Here is a 17,052-nt window from a genome sequence, read left to right on the forward strand (position 1 = left end):
TGTTGGAGGCCAATCATCTCAGCCCCAGGACATTGCTGCAGGAGTTCCTCAGGGCAGTGTCCTAGGCCCAACCATCTTCAGCTGCTTCATCAATGACCTTCCCTCCATCATAAGGTCAGAAATGGGGATGTTCGCTGATGACTGCACAGTGTTCAGTTCCATTCGCAACCCCTCAAATAATGAAGCAGTCCGAGCCCGCATGCAGCAAGACCTGGACAACATCCAGGCTTGGGCTCATAAGTGGCAAGTAACATTCGCGCCAGACAAGTGCCAGGCAATGACCATCTCCGACAAGAGAGAGTCTAACCACCTCCCCTTGACATTCAATGGCATTACCATTGTTGAATCCCCCACCATCAACATCCTGGGGGTCACCATTGACCAGCCACATAAATACTATGGCTACAAGAGCAGGTCAGAGGCTGGGTATTCTGCGGCGAGTGACTCACCTCCTGACTCCCCAAAGCCTTTCCACCATCGACAAGGCACAAGTCAGGAGTGTGATGGAATACTCTCCACTTGCCTGGATGAGTGCAGCTCCAACAACACTCAAGAAACTCGACACCATCCAAGATAAAGCAGCCCGCTTGATTGGCACCCCATCCACCACCCTAAACATTCACTCCCTTCACCACTGGCGCACTGTGGCTGCAGTGTGCACCATCCACAGAATGCACTGCAGCAACTCGCCAAGGCTTCTTCGACAGCACCTCCCAAACCCGCGACCTCTACCACCGAGAAGGACAAGAGCAGCAGGTACATGGGAACAACACCATCTGAACGTTCCCCTCCAAGTCACACACCATCCCGACTTGGAAATATATCACCGTTCCTTCATCGTCGCTGGGTCAAAATCCTGGAACTCCCTTCCTAACAGCACTGTGGGAGAACCTTCACCACACGGACTGCAGCGGTTCAAGAAGGCGGCTCACCACCACCTTCTCAAGGGCAATTAGGGATGGGCAATAAATGCCGGCCTCACCAGCGACGCCCACATCCCGTGAACGAATAAAAAAAAAATTCCACGCATTTATTATTGCTCACAAATTTAATCTCAAATTAATGATGTCCATAACTAATGCTACACTCACTGGGCTGTACTTACCAGGTGACTAGTGGGGTACCGCAGGGATCAGTGCTTGGGCCCCAGCTGTTCACAATCTATATCAATGATTTGGATGAGGGAACCAGATGTCACATTTCCAAGTTTGCAGACGACACAAAGCTGGGGTGGAATGTGAGCTGTGAGGAGGATGCAAAGAGGCTCCAATGTGATTTAGACAAGTTGGGTAGATTCTGAGAGGTGTAGAGGGACCTTGGAGTGCATGTCCACAGATCCCTGAAGGTAGCAGGACAGGTAGATAAGGTGGTTAAGAAGGCATATGGAATACTTTCCTTTATTAGCCGAGGCATAGAATATAAGAGCAGGGAGGTTATGCTGGAACTGTATAAAACACTAGTTAGGCCACAGCTTGAGTACTGTGTACAGTTCTGGTCACCACATTACAGGAAGGATGTGATTGCACTGGAGAGGGTGCAGAGGAGATTTACGAGGCTGTTGCCAGGACTGGAGAATTTTAGCTATGAGGAAAGATTGGATCGGCTGGGGTTGTTTTCTTTGGAACAGAGGAGGCTGAGGGGAGATTTAATTGAGGTGTATAAAATTATGAGGGGCCGAGATAGAGTGGATAGGGAGGACCTATTTCCCTTAGCGGAGGGGTCAATAACCAGGGGGCATAGATTTAAAGTGATTGGTGGAAGGATTAGAGGGGAGCTGAGGAGGAATGTTTTCCCCCAGAGGGTGGTGGGGGTCTGGAACTCACTGCCTGAGAGGGTGGGAGAGGCAGAGACCCTCAACTCATTTAAAAAATACCTGGATGTTCACCTGAAGAGCCATGACCTGCAGGGTATGGACCAAGTGTGGGAAAGTGGGATTAGGCTGGGTGGCTCGTTTCTCAGCCGGCACAGACACAATGGGCTGAATGGCCTCCTTCTGTGCCGTAAATTTTCTCGGATTCTATGATTCTAATACGTCAGCCATGCCCTCTGTCCCCACAAGAAGATCTGCTTTCTTGTCCCACGCTTCCTTTGACTACTCTTCTAAACCCAATGATATTATGATCACTGTTCCCCAAATGCTCCCCCATTGAAACATGCTCCACCTGCCCCCCTTCATTCCCCAGAACTAGATCCAGCACTGCTTCCTTCCTGTTTGGGCTGGAAACTCATTGTTCCAGAAAGTTCTCTTGAACACATTTCAGGAATTCCTCCCCCTCTCTGCCCTTTACACTGTTACTATCCCAGTCTGTTTTGGGATAGTTGAAGTCCCCCATTAACACTACTCTATGGTTCTTGCACCTCTCTGTAATTTCCCTGCAAATGTTCTCCTCTATATCCTCCCACTAGTTGGTGCCTATCGAATACACCCAGTAGTGTAATGGCACCTCGATTGTTCATTAATTCTGACCAAATCGATTCTGTCCTTGACCCTCAACATCATCATCCCTTTCCAGTGCAGTAACAGTCTCTTTGATCAAATCTGCCACCCCTCTCCTTTCTTTCCTCTCCTTTCTTTCCTGAATACCTTGTAGCGGGAATATTAATTTCCCAACCATCCCCTTCTTTGAGCCTGGTCTCTCTTATTACCATTATATCCGTTAAAAACCCATTTCTATCTTCAGACACTTCACTCACACATGGTCTCAGGATATTTCAGCTCACCCCTCTCCAAAAAAGGGGAGAGGGATAAACCCGACAATTACAGGCCAGTCAGTCTAACCTCGGTGGTGGGGAAACTTTTACAGACAATAATCCGGGACACAATAAATTGGTCCCTGGAGAAGTGTATATATAAATGAAAATCAGCGGGGGTTTGTTAAAGGAAAATCGTGTTTGATGAACTTGATTGAGTTCTTTGATGAGGTAACGGTGGGGGTTGATGAGGGCAGTGAGGTTGGTGTTGTTTATATGGACTTTCAAAAGGCATTTGATAAAGTGCCACATAATAGACTTGTTAGCAAAATTAAATCCCGTGGGATTAAAGGGACAGTGTCAGTATGGATATAAAACAGGCCACGGGACAGGAAGCAGAGAGTCGTGGTGAACGGTTGTTTCTCAGACTGGAGGGAAGTTTACAGTGATGTTCCCCAGGGGTCAGTATTAGGACCACTGCTCTTTTTGATATATATTAATGTCCTGGAAATGTAATAAACAATGTGGAGGATAGTAACAGACTTCAGGAGGACAGAGACAAACTGGTGAAATGGGCAGACACATGGCAGATGAAATTTAACGCAGAGAAGTGTGAAGTGATACATTTTGGTAGGAAGAATAAGGAGAGGCAATAGAAACTAAATGGTAGAATTTTAATTGGGGTGCAGGAGCAGGGAGATCCATGGTTTTATGTACACAAGTCTTTGAAGTTGAGAAGGCTGTTAAAAAAGCATACGAGATCCTGGACTTTATTAATAGAGGCATAGAGTACAAAAGCAAGGAAGTTATGTTCTTATGTTTTGTTTATTTGTTCATGGGATGTGGGCATCGCTGGCGAGGCCGGCATTTATTGCCCATCCCTAATTGCCCTTGAGAAGGTGGTGGTGAGCTGCCTTCTTGAACCGCTGCAGTCCGTGTGGTGACGGTTCTCCCACAGGGCTGTTAGGAAGGGAGTTCCAGGATTTTGACCCAGCGACGATGAAGGAACGGCGATATATTTCCAAGTCGGGATGGTGTGTGACTTGGAGGGGAACGTGCAGGTGGTGTTGTTCCCATGTGCCTGCTGCCCTTGTCCTTCTAGGTGGTAGAGGTCGCGGGTTTGGGAGGTGCTGTCGAAGAAGCCTTGGCGAGTTGCTGCAGTGCATCCTGTGGATGGTACACACTGCAGCCACAGTGCGCCGGTGGTGAAGGGAGTGAATGTTTAGGGTGGTGGATGGGGTGCCAATCAAGTGGGCTGCTTTGTCTTGGATGGTGTCGAGCTTCTTGAGTGTTGTTGGAGCTGCACTCATCCAAGCAAGTGGAGAGTATTCCATCACACTCCTGACTTGTGCCTTGTAAATGGTGGAAAGGCTTTGGGGAGTCAGGAGGGGAGTCACTCACCGCAGAATACCCAGCCTCTGACCTGCTCTTGTAGCCACAGTATTTATATGGCTGGTCCAGTTGAGTTTCTGGTCAATGGTGACCCCCAGGATGTTGATGGTGGGGGATTCGGTGATGGTAATGCCGTTGAATGTGAAGGGGAGGTGGTTAGACTCTCTCTTTTCTTGGAGGTGGTCATTGCCTGGCACTTGTCTGGCGCGAATGTTAGTTGCCACTTATGAGCCCAAGCCTGGGTGTTGTTCCCTGCTTTTACACAGCGCATGGTCGTGATCTGGAATTCACTGCCTGAAAGGGTGGTGGAAGCAGATTCAATAATAACTGTCAAAAGGGAATTAGATAAATACTTAAAGGGAAAAATTTGCAGGGCTATGGGGAAAGAGGAGGGGAATGGGACTAATTGGATAGCTCTTTCAAAGAGCCGGCACAGGCACGATGGGCCGAATGGCCTCCTTCTATCTTGTAACATACTCTGATACCTCTTACACTTCGCAAACTTGATTTGCATGCTCGAACTCACGGTTTCGAGGCTTTTCAGTTCTCCTCTTGTACTTGGCTTTTCTTTGGGCTTGGAGTCAGTGAGACTCTTTGTTCTGTCCAGCATTGACACCTTTATCTTAAAACTAGCCGTTTGTTCTTGATGCAGCCACTTGTTGCATTTTTCTTTCCCTTGTTGTGAGCTCTCTGACTTTTCTCTGAAGTTTTCTGCTCTCCTGTCCTCTGCGCAGTCTTGTGCTTGTCTGCACTTTCCTTCCAGTCCAAACACTCACTCAGGGTTGTGTGTAAAATATTTAACACACATTATATTGTTTCAGTTCCCACAGAAAACGTGGCAACTGTTGGTGCGAGTGCCACTGTCACTGAAGGAGTTAGTCGCAGCCGGAACGCTCTGCTAAACGGAGATACTAAAAACTACGATTGGGATTCGGGATACACCTGTCATCAGCTGGGGAGTGGAGCTATCGTGATCCAGTTAGCTCAGCCTTTCATGATCGGAAACATGAGGTAACTGGTGTCTGGAACACTTGGGACAGAGTGTGTGACTGGGGTGTACATTAGTGTGTGTGTGACTGGGGTGTACATTAGTGTGTGTGTGACTGGGGTGTACATTAGTGTGTGTGTGACTGGGGTGTACATTAGTGTGTGTGTGACAGGGGTGTACATTAGTGTGTGTGTGTGACTGGGGTGTACATTAGTGTGTGTGTGACTGGGGTGTACATTAGTGTGTGTGTGACTGGGGTGTACATTAGTGTGTGTGTGACTGGGGTGTACATTAGTGTGTGTGTGACTGGGGTGTACATTAGTGTGTGTGTGACTGGGGTGTACATTAGTGTGTGTGTGACTGGGGTGTACATTAGTGTGTGTGTGTGTGTGTGTGTGACTGGGGTGTACATTAGTGTGTGTGTGTGACTGGGGTGTACATTAGTGTGTGTGTGTGTGTGACTGGGGTGTACATTAGTGTGTGTGTGTGACTGGGGTGTACATTAGTGTGTGTGTGTGTGTGTGACTGGGGTGTACATTAGTGTGTGTGTGACTGGGATGTACATTAGTGTGTGTGTGACTGGGGTGTACATTAGTGTGTGTGTGACTGGGGTGTACGTAGGAACAGGAGTAGGCCATTCAGCCCCTCGTGCCTGCTCCGCCATTTGATAAGATCATGGCTGATCTGTGATCTAACTCCATATACCTGCCTTTGGCCCATATCCCTTAATACCTTTGGTTGCCAAAAAGCTATCTATCTCAGATTTAAATTTAGCAATTGAGCTAGTATCAATTGCCGTTTGCGGAAGAGAATTCCAAACTTCTACCACACTTTGTGTGTAGAAATGTTTTCTAATCTCGCTCCTGAAAGGTCTGGCTCTAATTTTTAGACTGTGCCCCCTACTCCTAGAATCCCCAACCAGCGGAAATAGTTTCTCTCTATCCACCCTATCCGTTCCCCTTAATATCTTATAAACTTCGATCAGATCACCCCTTAACCTTCGAAACTCCAGAGAATACAACCCCAATTTGTGTAATCTCTCCTCGTAACTTAACCTTTGAAGTCCGGGTGTCATTCTAGTAAACCTACGCTGCACTCCCTCCAAGGCCAATATGTCCTTCCGAAGGTGCGGTGCCCAGAACTGCTCACAGTACTCCAGGTGCGGTCTAACCAGGGTTTTGTATAGCTGCAGCATAACTTCTGCCCCCTTGTACTCCAGTCCTCTCGATATAAAGGCCAGCATTCCATTAGCCTCCTTGATTATTTTCTGCACCTGTTCATGACACTTCAATGATCGATGTACCTGAACCCCGAAGTCCCTTTGGACATCCACTGGTTTTAACTTTTTACATTTAGAAAGTACCCTGTTCGATCCTTTTTTGATCCAAAGTGGATGACCTCACATTTGTCCACATTGAATTCCGTTTGCCACAGTTTTGCCCATTCACCTAATCTATCAATATCGCTTTGTAATTTTATGTTTTCATCTACACTGCTTACAATGCCACCAATCTTTGTGTCATCGGCAAACTTCGATATGAGACTTTCTATGCCTTCATCTAAGTCGTTAATAAATATTGTGAATAATTGAGGCCCCAAGACAGATCCCTGCGGGACTCCACTAGTCACATCCTGCCAATGTGAGTACCTTCCCATTATCCCTACTCTCTGTCGCCTTTCACTCAGCCAACTTCCTAACCAAGTCCGTACTTTTCCCTCAATTCCATGGGCTTCTATCTTAGCTAACAGTCTCTTATGTGAGACCTTATCAAATGCCTTCTGGAAGTCCATATAAATAACATCCATTGACAGTCCCCTGTCCACTATTGTGTGACTGGGGTGTACATTAGTGTGTGTGTGACTGGGGTGTACATTAGTGTGTGTGTGACTGGGGTGTACATTAGTGTGTGTGTGACTGGGGTGGCTCTGCTGCACAGGAGGGGAGGAAGAAGAGTGGCAGGGCTATAGTGATAGGGGATTCAATTGTAAGGGGAACAGATAGGCGTTTCTGCGGCCGCAAATGTGACTCCAGGATGGTATGTTGCCTCCCTGGTGCTAGGGTCAAGGATGTCACGGAGCGGCTACAGGGCATTCTGGAGGGGGAGGGTGAACAGCCAGTAGTCGTGGTCCATATTGGTACCAACGACATAGGTAAAAAGAAGGGATGAGGTCCTGCAAGGTGAATTAAGGAGTTAGGAGATAAATTAAAAAGCAGGACTTTAAAGGCAGTGATCTCAGGATTACTACCGGTGCCACGTGCTAGTGAGTATAGGAACAGGAGAATAGACAGGATGAATGTGTGGCTCCAGGGATAGTGTAGGAGGGAGGGATTTAGATTCCTGGGACATTGGGACTGGTTCTGGGGAAGGTGGGACCTGTACAAGCGAGACGGGTTACACCCGAGCAGGACCGGGACCAATGTCCTCGCAGGGGTGTCTGCAAGTGCTGTTGGGGAAGGTTTAAACTAGAGTGGCAGGGGGATGGGAACCTGAGCGGGGAGTCAGAAGGGAATAAAGTTGAGAGCAGCAAGAGAGGGGAAGACCCAGGGGAAATCTACAATACAAATAGTACAAACAATTGTTCAAGAACAAGTGAAAGGGAAAAGCGTAGAGCAGCGGAAAGAAAGTGTACTTTAGACACTACAGATAAAGTGAAAACTAGAAGGCGTAAGGCGATTAACCCAGCATCAAAGCTGTGGCAGGGGGTTGGGAACCTGAGCAGGGAGACAGAGGAAAGCGTGTCAGGAAGGGACAGAAGGTATGGAGTAAAAGGTAAAGTGTTAAAAAAGGAAAAAGCAGGAACTAAGTGTCACAAAACATATTTGAAAGTTCTTTAACTGAATGCACGTAGCATTCGTAACAAAATGGACGAGTTAACGGCACAAATAACTACGTATGGGTATGATCTTGTGGCCATTACAGAAACATGGCTGCAGGGTGACAACGACTGGGAATTAAATATGCCAGGGTATTTAACAATCAGGAAGGACAGGCAGGAAGGAAGGGGAGGTGGGGTGGCTATGTTAATAAGGGAAGGAATCACTGTAATACAGAGAAAAGATATTGGGACAAAGGATCAGGATAATGAAACAGTTTGGGTAGAGATAAGGAATAATAAGGGGCAAAAAACAATAGTGGGCGTAGTATATAGGCCTCCTAATAGTTTTAACTCTGCTGGAAGAAGTATTAATCAGGAAATAGTCGGGGCATGTAATAAGGGAACAGCTATAATTATGGGGGATTTTAACTATCATATTAACTGGACAAATCAAATTGGGCAGGGTAGCCTTGAGGAAGAGTTTATTGAGTGTATTAGGGATGGATTTCTTGAGCAGTATGTAACTGATCCGACAAGGGGGAAAGCAACCTTGGACCTGGTCCTGTGTAATGAGCCAGGATTAATTAATAATGTCCTAGTTAAGGATCCCCTTGGAATGAGTGACCATAACATGGTTACATTCCATATCCAATTAGAAGGTGAGAAGGTTGGTTCTCAAACAAGCGTACTGAGCTTGAATAAAGGAGACTATGATGGTATGAGAGCGGAATTGATTAAAGTGGACTGGGAAAATAGATTAAAGGGTAAGACGGTACATGAGCAGTGGTGTTCATTTAAGGAGTTATTTTACAACTTTCAAAAAATATATATTCCAGTGAGGAGAAAAGGGTGTAAAAGAAATGACAGCCATCCATGGCTAAGTAAAGAAATTAAGGATAGTATCCGACTAAAAACAAGGACATATAAGGTAGCCAGACTTAGTGGGAGGATAGAAGATTGGGAAGTCTTCAAAAGACAGCAAAAAGTAACGAAAGGATTGATTAAGAAAGGGAAGATAGATTATGAAAATAAATTAGCAAAAAATATTTTTAAAAAAGATGGCAAGAGTTTCTATAGTTATATAAAAAGAAAAAGGGTGGCTAAGGCAAATGTAGGTCCCTTAGAGGATGAGACCGGGAAATTAATGGTGGGAAACATGGAGATGGCAAAAATTCTGAACAAATATTTTGTTTCAGTCTTTACGGTAGAGGACACTAAGAATATCCCAACACTGGACAAACAGGGGGCTCTAGGGGGGAGGAGCTAAATACGATTAAAATCACTAAGGAATTGGTACTCAGTAAATTAATGGGACTCAAGGCGGATAAATCCCCTGGACCTGATGGCTTACATCCTAGGGTCTTGAGGGAAGTGGCAGTAGGGATTGTGGATGCTTTGATAATATTCCAAAATTCTCTGGACTCGGCAAAGGTCCCGGCAGATTGGAAAACTGCTAATGCAACACCCTTATTGAAAAAGGGTAGTAGGCAGAAGGCTGGAAATTATAGACCAGTTAGCCTAACATCTGTGGTGGGTAAAATTTTGGAGTCTATTATTAAGGAGACAGTAGCGGAACATTTGGATAAACATAATTTAATTGGACAAAGTCAGCATGGCTTTACGAAGGGGAAGTCATGTCTGACAAATTTGCTTGAGTTCTTTGAGGATATGACATGCATAGACAGCTGGGATCAAGTGGATCCCTTGAAGAGTATAGAGATTGCCGGAGTAGAGTTAAGAGAGAAATGAGGAGGGCAAAAAGGGGACATGAGATTGCTTTGGCAGATAAGGCAAAGGAGAATCCAAAGAGCTTCTACAAGTACATAAAGCGCAAAAGAGTAACTAGGGAGAGAGTAGGGCCTCTTAAGGATCAACAAGGTCATCTATGTGCGGAACCACAAGAGATGGGTGAGATCCTGAATGAATATTTCACATCGGTATTTACGGTTGAGAAAGGCATGGATGTTAGGGAACTTGGGGAAATAAATAGTGATGTCTTGAGGAGTGTACATATTACAGAGAGGGAGGTGCTGGAAGTCTTAACGCACATCAAGGTAGATAAATCTCCGGGACCTGATGAAATGTATCCCAGGACATTATGGGAGGTTAGGGAGGAAATTGCGGGTCCCCTAGCAGAGATATTTGAATCATCGACAGCTACAGGTGAGGTGCCTGAAGATTGGAGGGCAGCAAATGTTGTGCCTTTGTTTAAGAAGGGCGGCAGGGAAAAGCCTGGGAACTGCAGACCGGTGAGCCTGACATCTGTAGTGGGTAAGTTGTTCGAGGGTATTCTGAGAGACAGGATTTACAGGCATTTGGAGAGGCAGGTACTGATTAGGAACAGTCAGCATGGTTTTGTGAGAGGAAAATCATGTCTCACAAATTTGATTGAGTTTTTTGAAGGGGTAACCAAGAATATAGATGAGGGCTGTGCAGTAGACGTGGTCTACATGGACTTTAGCAAAGCCTTTGACAAGGTACCGCATGGTAGGTTGTTACATAAGGTTAAATCTCACGGGATCCAAGGTGAGGTAGCCAATTGGATACAAAATTGGATTGACGACAGAAGACAGAGGGTGGTTGCAGAGGGTTGTTTTTCAGACTGGAGGCCTGTGACCAGCGGTGTGCCTCAGGGATCGGTGCTGGGTCCGCTGTTATTTGTTATTTATATTAATGATTTGGATGAGAATTTAGGAGGCATGGTTAGTAAGTTTGCAGATGACACCAAGATTGGTGGCATTGTGGACAGTGAAGAAGGTTATCGAGGATTGCAACGGGATCTTGATAAAAAAAATTTTTTATTCGTTCACGGGATGTGGGCATCGCTGGCAAGGCCGGCATTTATTGCCCATCCCTAATTGCCCTCGAGAAGGTGGTGGTGAGCCGCCTTCTTGAACCGCTGCAGTCCGTGTGGTGACGGTTCTCCCACAGTGCTGTTAGGAAGGGAGTTCCAGGATTTTGACCCAGCGACAATGAAGGAACGGCGATATATTTCCAAGTCGGGATGGTGTGTGACTTGGAGGGGAACGTGCAGGTGGTGTTGTTCCCATGTGCCTGCTGCTCTTGTCCTTCCAGGTGGTAGAGGTCGCGGGTTTGGGAGGTTCTGTCGAAGAAGCCTTGGCGAGTTGCTGCAGTGCATCCTGTGGATGGTACACACTGCAGCCACAGTGCGCCGGTGGTGAAGGGAGTGAATGTTTAGGGTGGTGGATGGGGTGCCAATCAAGCGGGCTGCTTTATCTTGGATGGTGTCGAGCTTCTTGAGTGTTGTTGGAGCTGCACTCATCCAGGCAAGTGGAGAGTATTCCATCACACTCCTGACTTGTGCCTTGTAGATGGTGGAAAGGCTTTGGGGAGTCAGGAGGTGAGTCACTCGCCGCAGAATACCCAGCCTCTGACCTGCTCTCGTAGCCACAGTATTTATATGGCTGGTCCAGTTAAGTTTCTGGTCAATGGTGACCCCCAGGATGTTGATGGTGGGGGATTCGGCGATGGTAATGCCGTTGAATGTCAAGGGGAGGTGGTTAGACTCTCTCTTGTTGGAGATGGTCATTGCCTGGCACTTGTCTGGCGCGAATGTTACTTGCCACTTATGAGCCCAAGCCTGGATGTTGTCCAGGTCTTGCTGCATGCAGGCTCGGACTGCTTCATTATCTGAGGGGTTGCGAATGGAACTGAACACTGTGCAGTCATCAGCGAACATCCCCATTTCTGACCTTATGATGGAGGGAAGGTCATTGATGAAGCAGCTGAAGATGGTTGGGCCTAGGACACTGCCCTGAGGAACTCCTGCAGCAATGCCCTGGGGCTGAGATGATTGGCCTCCAACAACCACTACCATCTTCCTTTGTGCTAGGTATGACTCCAGCCACTGGAGAGTTTTCCCCCTGATTCCCATGGACTTCAATTTTACTAGGGCTCCTTGGTGCCACACTCGGTCAAATGCTGCCTTGATGTCAAGGGCAGTCACTCTCACCTCACCTCTGGAATTCAGCTCTTTTGTCCATGTTTGGACCAAGGCTGGAATGAGGTCTGGAGCCGAGTGGTCCTGGCGGAACCCAAACTGAGCATCGGTGAGCAGGTTATTGGTGAGTAAGTGCCGCTTGATAGCACTGTCGACGACACCTTCCATCACTTTGCTGATGATTGAGAGTAGACTGATGGGGCGGTAATTGGCTGGATTGGATTTGTCCTGCTTTTTGTGGACAGGACATACCTGGGCAATTTTCCACATTGTTGGGTGGATGCCAGTGTTGTAGCTGTACTGGAACAGCTTGGCTAGAGGCGCAGCTAGTTCTGGAGCACAAGTCTTCAGCACTACAGCTGGGATGTTGTCGGGGCCCATAGCCTTTGCTGTATCCAGTGCACTCAGCCGTTTCTTGATATCACGTGGAGTGAATCGAATTGGCTGAAGACTGGCTTCTGTGATGGTGGGGATATCGGGAGGAGGCCGAGATGGATTATCCACTCGGCACTTCTGGCTGAAGATGGTTGCAAACGCTTCAGCCTTGTCTTTTGCACGCACGTGCTGGACTCCGCCATCATTGAGAATGGGGATGTTTGCAGAGCCTCCTCCTCCCGTTAGTTGTTTAATTGTCCACCACCATTCACGACTGGATGTGGCAGGACTGCAGAGCTTTGATCTGATCCGTTGGTTGTGGAATCGCTTAGCTCTGTCTATAGCATGTTGCTTCCGCTGTTTAGCATGCATGTAGTCCTGAGTTGTAGCTTCACCAGGTTGGCACCTCATTTTTAGGTACGCCTGGTGCTGCTCCTGGCATGCTCTTCTACACTCCTCATTGAACCAGGGTTGATCCCCTGGCTTGTTGGTAATGGTAGAGTGAGGAATATGCCGGGCCATGAGGTTACAGATTGTCCTGGAATACAATTCTGCTGCTGCTGATGGCCCACAGTGCCTCATGGATGCCCAGTTTTGAGCTGCTAGATCTGTTCTGAATCCATCCCATTTAGCACGGTGGTAGTGCCACACAACACGTTGGATGGTGTCCTCAGTGCGAAGACGGGATTTCATCTCCACGAGGACTGTGCGGTGGTCACTCCTACCAATACTGTCATGGACAGATGCATTTGCGACAGGTAGATTGGTGAGGACGAGGTCAAGTAAGTTTTTCCCTCGTGTTGGTTCGCTCACCACCTGCCGCAGGCCCAGTCTGGCAGCTATGTCCTTCAGGACTCGGCCAGCTCGGTCAGTTGTGGTGCTACCGAGCCACTCTTGGTGATGGACATTGAAGTCCCCCACCCAGAGTACATTTTGTGCCCTTGCTACCCTCAGTGCTTCCTCCAGTGGGCCGATGAATGGCAGATGGAGTTTAATTTAGATAAATGTGAGGTGATGCATTTTGGGAGATCGAATTGGGCCAGGACCTACTCCGTTAATGGTAGGGCGTTGGGGAGAGTTATAGAACAAAGAGATCTAGGAGTACAGGTTCATAGCTCCTTGAAAGTGGAGTCACAGGTGGATAGGGTGGTGAAGAAGGCACTCGGCATGCTTGGTTTCATTGGTCAGAACATTGAATACGGGAGTTGGGATGTCATGTTGAAGTTGTACAAGACATTAGTAAGGCCACACTTGGAATACTGTGTACAGTTCTGGTCACCCTATTATAGAAAGGATATTATTAAACTAGAGAGAGTGCAGAAAAGATTTACTAGGATGCTACCGGGACTTGATGGTTTGACTTATAGGGAGAGGTTAGATAAACTGAGACTTTTTTCCCTGGAGAGTAGGAGGTTGAGGGGTGATCTTATAGAAGTCTATAAAATAATGAGGGGCATAGATAAGGTAGATAGTCAAAATCTTTTCCCAAAGGTAGGGGAGTCTATAACGAGGGGGCATAGATTTAAGGTGAGAGGGGAGAGATACAAAAGGGTCCAGAGAGGCAATTTTTTCACTCAAAGGGTGGTGAGTGTCCGGAACGAGCTGCCAGAGGCAGTAGTAGAGGCGGGTACAATTTTGTCTTTTAAAAAGCATTTGGACAGTTACATGGGTAAGATGGGTAAAGAGGGATATGGGCCAAGTGCAGGCAATTGGGACTAGCTTAGTGGTATAAACTGGGCGACATGGACATGTTGGGCCGAAGGGCCTGTTTCCATGTTGTAAACTTCTATGATTCTATTCTATATAACGTACAGGGTGGATAAAGGGGAACCAGTGGACGTAGTGTATTTGGACTTCCAGAAGACATTGGACAAGGTGCCACATAAAAGATTATTGCTCAAGATAAAGAATCACTGGATTGGGGGTAATATTCCGTCATGGGTGGAGGATTGGTTATCTAACAGGAAGTGGAGAGTTGGGATAAATGGTACATTCTCGGAATGGCAACCAGTAACCAGTGGTGTTCCGCAGGGGTCGGTGCTGGGTCCCCAACTCTTTACAATCTATATTAACAATTTGGAGGAGGGGACTGAGTGTAACATATCAAAGTTTGCAGATGATACAAAGATGGGAGGGAAAGTAGAGAGTGAGGAGGACATAAAAAACCTACGAGGGGATATGGACAGGCTGGGTGAGTGGGCGGAGATTTGGCAGATGCAATACAATATTGGAAAATGTGAGGTTATGCACTTTGGCAGGAAAAATCGGAGAGCAAGTTATTATCTTAATGGCGAGAAACTGGAAAGTACTGCAGTGCAAAGGGATCTGGGGGTCCGAGTGCAAGAAGATCAAAAAGTTAGTATGCAGGTGCAGCAGGTGATCAAGAAGGCCAACGGAATGTTGGCTTTTATTGCTCGGGGGATAGAATATAAAAACAGGGAGGTATTGCTGCAGTTATATAAGGTATTGGTGAGACCGCACCTGGAATACTGCATACAGTTTTGGTGTCCATACTTAAGAAAAGACATACTTGCTCTCGAGGCAGTACAAAGAAGGTTCACTCGGTTAATCCCGGGGATGAGGGGGCGGACATATGAGGAGAGGTTGAGTAGATTGGGACTCTACTCATTGGAGTTCAGAAGAATGAGAGGCGATCTTATTAAAACATGTAAGATTGTGAAGGGGCTTGATCGGGTGGATGCGGTAAGGATGTTCCCAAGGATGGGTGAAACTAGAACGAGGGGGCATAATCTTAGAATAAGGGGCTGCTCTTTCAAAACTGAGATGAGGAGAAACTTCTTCACTCAGAGGGGAGTAGGTCTGTGGAATTTGCTGCCCCAGGAAGCTACATCATTAAATAAATTTAAAACAGAAATAGACAGTTTCCTAGAAGTAAAGGGAATTAGGGATTACGGGGAGCGGGCAGGAAATTGGACATGAATTTAGATTTGAGGTTAGGATCAGATCAGCCATGATCTTATTGAATGGCGGAGCAGGCTCGAGGGGCCGATTGGCCTCCTCTTCCTATTTCTTATGTTCTTATGTGTACATTAGTGTGTGTGTCACTGGGGTGTACATTAGTGTGTGTGTGACTGGGGTGTACATTAGTGTGTGTGTGACTGGGGTGTACATTATTGTGTGTGACTGGGGTGTACATTAGTGTGTGTGTGACTGGGGTGTACATTAGTGTGTGTGTGACTGGGGTGTACATTAGTGTGTGTGTGACAGGGGTGTACATTAGTGTGTGTGTGACTGGGGTGTACATTAGTGTGTGTGTGTGTGTGACTGGGGTGTACATTAGTGTGTGTGTGACAGGGGTGTACATTAGTGTGTGTGTGACTGGGGTGTACATTAGTGTGTGTGTGACAGGGGTGTACATTAGTGTGTGTATGTGACTGGGGTGTACATTAGTGTGTGTATGTGACTGGGGTGTACATTAGTGTGTGTGGTGCACGGCATTTGCACTGAAGCGTGCGTGGTGTTTACACTTGAGAATCTGTAGGACGTGGCTTCTACACCACAATGTGTGGTACAAGGAGTTCACACCGATGTGTACCGTTTACACTCGGATGTTTCTCTCCAAAGCCTAGTGCAAGATATTGCCAAGTGTTTGAGGACAGTGTTGAATCAACAATAACAACACCCTGCATTTATATAGCACCTTTAACGTAGTAAAACGTCCCAGGGCGCTCCACAGGAGCGATTATCAAACAAAATTTGACACCGAGGCACATAAGGAGATATTAGGGACAGGTGACCAAAAGCTTGGTCAAAGAGAGAAGTTTTAAGGAGCATCTTAAAGGAGGAGATAGAGGTTATGGGAGGGAATTCCAGAGCTTAGGGCCGAGGCAGCTGAAGGCACGGCCGCCAATGGTGGAGTGATGAAAATCGGGGATGGGCAATAGGCCGGAATTGGAGGAGCGCAGAGATCTTCGAGCGTTGTAGGGCTGGAGGGGGCTACAGAGATAGGGAAGGGCGAGGCCCTGGAGGGATTAGAAAACAAGGATGAGAATTTAAAATCGAGTCGTTCCTGAACCGGGAGCCAATGTAGGTCAGTGAGCACAGGGGTGATGGGAGAACAGGACTTGGTGAGAGTTAGGATACGGGCAGCAGAGTTTTGGATGAGCTCAAGCTTATGGAGAGTGGAAGATGGGAGGCCGTCCAGGAGATCATTGGAATAGCCCAGTATGAACGTAACAAAGGCACGGATGAGGGTTTCAGCAGCAGATGAGCTGAGGGAGGGGCGGAGACGGGTGAGGTTATGGAGGTGAAAGTAGGTGGTCTTGGTGATGGAGAGGATATGTGGTCAGAAGCTCATTTCAGGATCAAACAGGACGCCAAGGTTGTGAACGGCCTGGTTCAGTCTCAGACAGTGGTCAGGGAGATGGTTGGAGTCAGTGATGAGGGAACGGAGTTTGTGGCGGGGACCGAAGACAATGGCTTTGGTCTTCCCAATATTTCGTTGGAGGAAATTTTTGCTCATCCAGTATTGGATGTCAGACAAGCAGTGTGTCAAATCAGAGGCAGTGGAGGGGTTGAGAGAGGTAATGGTGAGGTCGAGCTGGGTGCGGTCAGTGTACATGTGGAATCTGACGTCGTGTTTTCGGATGATTTTGCCAAGGGGCAGCATGTAGATGGGAAATAGGAGGGGGCCCAGGACAGATCCTCGGGGAACTCTAGAGGTAACGGTGAGGGAGCAGGAAGAGAAGACATTGCAGCAGATTCTCTGGCTACGACTGGAGAGATAAGGATGGAACCAGGCGAGAGCAGTCCCACCCTGCTGGACGACGGAGGAGAGGTGTTGGAGGCGGATGGAGTGGTCGCCCGT

General features: G+C 47.3%; 1 protein-coding gene across 1 annotated transcript in view; it reads left to right on the forward strand.

The window, feature by feature from the left end:
* LOC137313849 (BTB/POZ domain-containing protein 9-like) overlaps positions 1-17,052 on the forward strand; it is a gene marked incomplete at its 3' end in the record, with an annotated part of 101,804 nt that overhangs the window by 12,149 nt on the left and 72,603 nt on the right. The window contains exon 3 of the mRNA XM_067979596.1: positions 4,905-5,094. Within this exon, the coding sequence (XP_067835697.1) occupies positions 4,905-5,094 (190 nt within the window). The remainder of the gene's footprint in view (positions 1-4,904; positions 5,095-17,052) is intronic.

This window comes from Heptranchias perlo, unplaced genomic scaffold (genome assembly GCF_035084215.1).
Source record: "Heptranchias perlo isolate sHepPer1 unplaced genomic scaffold, sHepPer1.hap1 HAP1_SCAFFOLD_488, whole genome shotgun sequence".
Classification (NCBI taxonomy): domain Eukaryota; kingdom Metazoa; phylum Chordata; class Chondrichthyes; order Hexanchiformes; family Hexanchidae; genus Heptranchias; species Heptranchias perlo.